We start from the raw sequence: 6372 nt of genomic DNA on the forward strand, positions 1-6372 counted from the left end.
AAAACAACATAATTGAAACAAACCCCAAAATGTTTAAGTTAAGCTCAGAAAAGCTTTATTCAAACCATGCATGACCACATCTGGTTAATGAGCTCATAAAGTGCCAACAGATTACATCTTAACCCTCAAAAAACATTTCCTCAAAAGGCTTAAGTGAAATTTAACCACGAGAAATGATGAGAGGTTGTGAGTTTGAACTTTGGTACTCACAAACACAGATCTGAAGACTCAGTCCCAAGTTCACATCTGGACCTCAATCTAAACCGTTTCCCCCCCGAAAACATTTTAAATCCTTTGAATAAAGTAACACTTTATCCCTTTTAATTGAAATTGGTTAGAATGAAACTTTCTAACTTATGTTCAGAAAGTCAGGACTTTGAGACTGAGAGTAGAAAAATAGCTTTAGTAGGAATTGAAAATCTGCCTAAAATAATTACAGTTCACAACAGCCCAAAGGTTCAGTGATAAACTTCTCTTAAAACCTATACCTGGTTATTCCCTCAAAATAACGATTTAATGTACACAATCTACAAACTTAGGAGAGAGAAAACCTTGGCATTATGGTTGACAGTCCATTTCAGCAAACTGCCAGCTACTTAAGCATTGTTCAGAAGCAGTTTGAAGGGTGGTTTATATTAGTTGTTGTCTGTAGAGGTGCTAACAGCTTCTGGCAGTCTACTTCCCCACAGTGAAGGACTGTAGTCCAGTGATAGCTCTGCCCAGAATCAGAGCATGGATGTCATGGGTACCTGTGGAAGACCAGAAACAATAAGCACACATTTGGAATGGAGGGTGGCAGCAATGCATAATCTGGGAATATCCACCAAACTAAATGTGTGAAGAAAATACAGATTGTGTCTTCTGCAGGGAATGTCTTAACCCTTGTGTTATCTTCGGGTCATTCTGACCCATCAGTCATTTTAACACACCTTCGTATTGCGACAAATTTAACGCATACAAAAACAAAGTGAAGCATTTTCTTTTAACCTTTGGGCTGTCTCAGACCCCCACATTGCAAAGGTTAAAATATATATATTTTTTGTATTGGGTAAAATTGGGTAAACACAACGATGGTTCGTTATGAACTTTGGGTCATGTGACCCGAAGGCAGCACAAGGGTTAAAGATCTCTGCGGGTCTTAATTGTGGCAAAAGCAATACTTTCCTCCCATGTCTAGTGCTCCCATACTGCCCCCTGCTGGACAGAATGTGCACTGACCCACCCATCCACCCTCCTCTCCCCTCCCCTCCACCCTCCTCACCTTCGTAGGTGTTGACGGCCTCCAGGTTCATGACGTGGCGGATGATGTGGTACTCGTCGGAGATGCCGTTGCCCCCCAGCATGTCTCGGGCGTGCCGGGCGATGTCCAGGGACTTGCCACAGCTGTTCCTCTTCAGCATGGAGATCATCTCCGGGGCCGCTCTGACGGGGGAAGAACCCGCAACACACGTCACCCCCTTTTCTACACGCCGTACCTAAGAGTCATCTGATCCGTCGAGGTATTCTTTGTTTCCAGGCCCCCTGTGTTCTCTAAAATGCCAGCTCTCTCCCCATGTTATGTGATGAATTTGATGGTTGACATATATGTGGTTTAATCTGAGTTTGGTCCTCTTATGAGGTTGTTTTTGACATCTACAAAACCACCCGTCAGGGTTCGCCGTGTCCAGCCCCTACGTACTTCTTGTCGTCGATGAGCCTGCCCAGTTGCAGGCAGGCCTGCAGGCCGATGGTGATCTCAGTCAGCATGTCGGCCATCTTCTTCTGCATCAGCTGGTTCCTGGCCAGAGGCACCCCAAACTGGATCCTGAGAGAGAGAGAGAGAGAGAGAGAGAGAGAGAGAGAGAGAGAGAGAGAGAGAGAGAGGGAGAGAGAGGGAGAGAGAGAAAAGGTGTGTGTGTGAGAGAGAGAGAGAGACACCAGACAAGACAGCTGTGAGCTATGAGGTGGTGTACAGCAGGCAGGCTGAGTTTCATTCAATATTACTATTATTATTATAAACATAACACTGTATGGAGTTCCCGTGTACAAAACATCCTGTTATCCTGAAATTGTTCATAAACAGGTCTACAAGCTGTCCAGCTGTCCCACCTGTCCAGTGTGTACTGGCGCGCGGCGTGGAAGCAGAACTCTGCCGCCCCCAGCGCTCCCCAGGCGATACCGTAGCGGGCGTTGTTCAGGCATCCGAAGGGACCCTGGAACCCCGAGAGAGCACAGACGTGAGACACTGCCAACCAGAGAGAGAGCAGGAGAACCACAACACACACACACGCGGTCACATCATCTGTAGAGCTCGCGCCCCCCTTTACCGCCAGGCCGGAGACTTTCGGCAGCAGGTTCTCCTCGGGGACCTCCACGTCATCCATGACGATCATGCCCGTGGCGGACGCCCGCAGGGAGAACTTGCCCTCGATCTTGGGCGTGGAGAAGCCCTTCATGCCGCGCTCCAGGATGAAGCCGCGCACCTTCCCGTCCTCGCACTTGGCCCAGACCACCGCGATGTCGGCCTCGGGCGAGTTGGTGATCCTGAGGGGGCGAGAGAGGGGACAGGAAACCGCGTCACTACAGTGCGTGGAGGAGGGAGGGGGCCTAACAGGGCACTGTGTTGAGAAACCGTCCTGTAGATGTGTTTATATATCTTATGGTTAGAATGTTGACGAATATGGACAGTTGAGGGTTCTTGAACGTGCTTAAGTAGCAGTGTAGAATCATGACATAATTACATTTCGCCCCGGATCTCTAACCACAGGCTCAGATTGGTTACTAATTAAGATCTATTGGGTATCAAACATCCGTCTCTGCCAGAGAACCTGAAGTAGGCACAGACATAAAGGTCAGTTCTCAGTGTGTACTCCCCTTAATGCTTGGTAGCTGCTGAAGTTCAGTTCTTTGCTGCTAAGCTAAGTATCATAGGCAAAGCGAAATATGAGCACCCTGCATGGGAGTGCAATCCAATATGCCTCATATTAGAATGCACTTAAACAGCTCCACCTTGTGGACGGACAGGACATAGGAAGTGGCATGTTTACAACCCCAAAGCTTCTAGGTATAGACTCGACCTTGACTAAATATAGCCGGGGGAAAAAGTACATTCAAAACATGCGTCTTCACATTGTATGCTGTTGCAATGTGATTAGAGTGGAAGCTGAAATACGCTGTTATAAAGGACTGCATGTCTACCCCAAGTGCTGAGAGATATCTATTTCAAGCCTGGAATTTGGCATCGTCAGGTATTATTATCGTCAGGTTATGACCATTTCTGGTGTCATTAGTATCTGCTGTGTGTTGATTCAAAGCATACTATGTACCACAGGCTATAAAATCGGCAGATATCAAAGAGAATAGCCAAGAAGGACACAGACAACCGGAAGGATCAAACCAACATGCCGAACAAGGCTATCTCCTCGAGGCTGCTTTGGACAGGGCAGTGCAGACCACACTGCAGGTGTTCATGTGTGCACGCAAGCAGAGCAGCTGCTGTAGGACCCAAGATCAAAAGAGACAACAGAGTTCGGAGCAGAGAAGCAGAGCACCCCCCCCCCCCCCCGTCGTCGTCGTCGTGTCTCACCAGGTTTTGGAGCCCGAGACGGTGAACGTGCGGCTGGACGGGTTGTACTTGGCCTTGGTCTCCATGCCGGAGGGGTCGCTGCCGTGATTGGGTTCCGTGAGGCCGAAACAGCCCAGGATCTCTCCACGCGCTAGGGGGGGTCGTATCAGAGATCACATTAAAGCATGGGGCATTTGACTGCACCTAGTTTCGTCACAAACAAATGTATGGGATAGAATAAGTCTGTCGAGAATCCCTTATTGAGGTCTCAATCTCCTTCAAATCGAACACATGAAAACTCGAAATGATTTGAAAGGTAATAAGGTGAAACGGTGTCCTCCAGGAAGATGGTAGAAACGTGCTGCTACCCGACCCCCCCCCCACCCCCCCACCCCCACCCCCGCTGTCCTCACCGAGCCTGGGGAGGTACTTCTCCTTCTGCTCCTCGGTCCCGTAGGCGTAGATGGGGTGCATGACCAGGGAGGACTGGACGCTCATCACCGACCTGTAGCCGCTGTCCACCCTCTCCACCTCCCTGGCGATCAGCCCGTAGGCCACGTAGCTGGTCCCGGCACAGCCATACCCTGGACGTCAGGCAGGGGAGAGGACGGAGAGGGAGACGAGAGTCCATGAATGAGATCGTCCACATTTCAAGCGGTCAATTCATCGCTGTGTTCTAGTGTTTTCTGGGATGACGCAAACAGCAAGCGGGGGCTACTTAAAACAAATATCCTGGTCGCTCCATCACCCGTGAGGTGAATGACCAAAGTCCACTCCACAAAAAGCCAAATCCCTCTCAGTTTCGACTTCTGAGCTGTGAATTGTGGTATGTCCAACAGCAAGCATGCCAGTCAGGATATTGTGGTTGGCTTAGTCGTGAAAACCAGACTGTGGGCTTGATCCATTTGTTCTTGACGTACGAAAAGTCTAGCTAGCAGATTAAATAAACACAGAGCCTGAATAAAAAGGTTGTTGTTTCTTACCTTTAATAGTGGGGCCGAGTACACCTAGTTCTCCCATCTCTGACACTATCTCACGATGGAACACTGAGGACGAGAAAACAGACCGGTTATTCATTTGTCGGTTGGAAATACAGCAACCTTCTACATTCTATAACAGGCAGAAGTGCAACTTTGAGGAGTAGAAGAAATCTGGCATTCGGTTTGTTTCGTGCGTTTGGTCTGATGTCGTCTTCTTCAGTGCGTTTAACCTAGTACCCGGGTGACGTGAGTGTCAGCATACTGGGATGAAGGACTGAGTGTCTGAGGAAAAGTGCCTAAGCAGCCCAGCAGCTTCCAGCGTATGGGTTTCTGTCGCACCTTCATGTCTGTTGGCCATAAGGATGCGGGGCATGAGTTTGTCTTGGCAGTAGGTACGGAAAGAGTCCCTGATCATGATCTCCTCTTCAGTCAGCTGACCCTCCAGCTCCAGGCCATCTTGCCAGTTAAACTTGACCTTGGCTGGGGGGAGGGTGGGGGTGACACAGCATGATTAGACGGCATTTAAACCATAACTGAAAGCACGTGCGTGTTGAAATTCAAGTTAAAGTGATCAAAGCGACACGGGTGAAGTATGGCGGGAGACGGTGATTCGAGGCGGTAGATTTGTCAACGTACGCGCTTTTGCTTTCTTCTCACTTGACTTCTCGGCATCTGTGGGAACAAGGTTGTGATGACACATACAATGCTTACTTGGATGAAAGAGTTGCCAACGGCAAGCGAGTTATTATGGGTTATCTATCTTCCTCATACCCCACTGTGCAGGTGCGGCGGTTCCCTGTGCTCTGGAAGACGTGATAATGGCGCATCTCTGTGAGTTGCCGAGCAGACGGCACACAGCGCCTCTCAATGCCATGGTCAGTGCACCTTTCGGAGGTAAGGCACATCATTGTAATTATGTAACATGCAATTAGCAAAGCAATCTAACTTCACAACGTTGACGACTAGGCGAATAGTCGACCTTTTGTCCACTTCGTTTACAGGTAAATAGATTCACCAAGTTGGTGGGTTATTTTTCCCAACCACATACACACACACACACACACACACACACACACACTACACACTATCACAAAGGAAACACACAACGACACACACTTGAGTCGTGGCGAGTTGCGTAGTCTAGTCTAGAGTCTAAATACATTAGTTAAAATAAATGTTGAGAACTTCGAATGCTGAGAAATAACAAAAGACCTAGCAAGCTAGTTACATATAGGACGGAGTTAGCAGCTAGCTAGCTTGTTCAAGCTAACTCTGATATGCTTGCTAGTTAAATAGATCGTACTAAAGTCATGAATCGGCTATTTATTTAGAAGCTGTCACCACTGCCACTAGCATTACAGATAACAGGCACTAAAACATTCAATTCCTAGCTAGGGTAGTTAATAACAGCAAGCGCACTTATGATAATAAACATACTGACCTGCTGTTACTGTACAATGTAGCAATCCGTGACCTGACTTTCCCTTCAGACAGGTAGCAAGCTAAGATAGCTAAAAAGACAAACGTCAATAGCTCTTCGTGGTTATGATATGTCGCCATGTTGAGTGTGTCTTATCTTACTTCAGTTTAGGGAAAGATTCTAATTTCATCAACATTTTAACTGAACATGACCTACACAATACTCACATCATTTTGATATAAGAAGGTACACACACCTGATGAAAAATGTTGCCTAAATACATACGTTACCCTGAATGTACTACTGTCATCATCACAAAAAATGTCTACTTTCTGAGGTCTCTCCGTAGTCCCTACCGTAGACACGTCCGAAGAGGAAAGAACCGGATTGGTTTATTTTCGGGGCGTATATCGACAGGGCGTGGCCAT

General features: G+C 47.7%; 1 protein-coding gene across 1 annotated transcript; it reads right to left on the reverse strand.

Moving 5' to 3' along the window:
- Positions 1-32: 32 nt before the first annotated feature.
- On the reverse strand, positions 33-6052 carry LOC134015262 (glutaryl-CoA dehydrogenase, mitochondrial-like). Its single transcript, XM_062454676.1, has 12 exons — positions 5966-6052; positions 5296-5409; positions 5161-5196; positions 4864-5004; positions 4528-4590; positions 3958-4128; positions 3566-3695; positions 2307-2523; positions 2089-2192; positions 1679-1804; positions 1262-1422; positions 33-749 (listed from the first exon to the last, which is right to left on the reverse strand). The coding sequence occupies exons 2-12, from the start codon at positions 5396-5398 to the stop codon at positions 676-678; spliced, it is 1326 nt and encodes a 441-aa protein (XP_062310660.1). The 5' UTR covers positions 5399-5409; positions 5966-6052; the 3' UTR covers positions 33-675.
- Between the last annotated feature and the right edge of the window lie 320 nt (positions 6053-6372).

The sequence above is a fragment of the Osmerus eperlanus genome, chromosome 2 (genome assembly GCF_963692335.1).
Source record: "Osmerus eperlanus chromosome 2, fOsmEpe2.1, whole genome shotgun sequence".
In the NCBI taxonomy this organism is placed as follows: domain Eukaryota; kingdom Metazoa; phylum Chordata; class Actinopteri; order Osmeriformes; family Osmeridae; genus Osmerus; species Osmerus eperlanus.

Bases quoted from the DNA above. Each gene is read 5' to 3' on its own strand.
- LOC134015262 (XM_062454676.1), bottom strand. From the start codon at position 5,398: ATGGCATTGAGAGGCGCTGTGTGCCGTCTGCTCGGCAACTCACAGAGA. The intron at 2,193-2,306 runs GTAAAGGGGGGC...TCGGGGTTCCAG, and splicing joins CGAAAGTCTCCGGCCTGGCG to GGTCCCTTCGGATGCCTGAA. The intron at 1,805-2,088 runs GTGGGACAGCTG...TCTCTCTCTCAG, and splicing joins CGCCAGTACACACTGGACAG to GATCCAGTTTGGGGTGCCTC.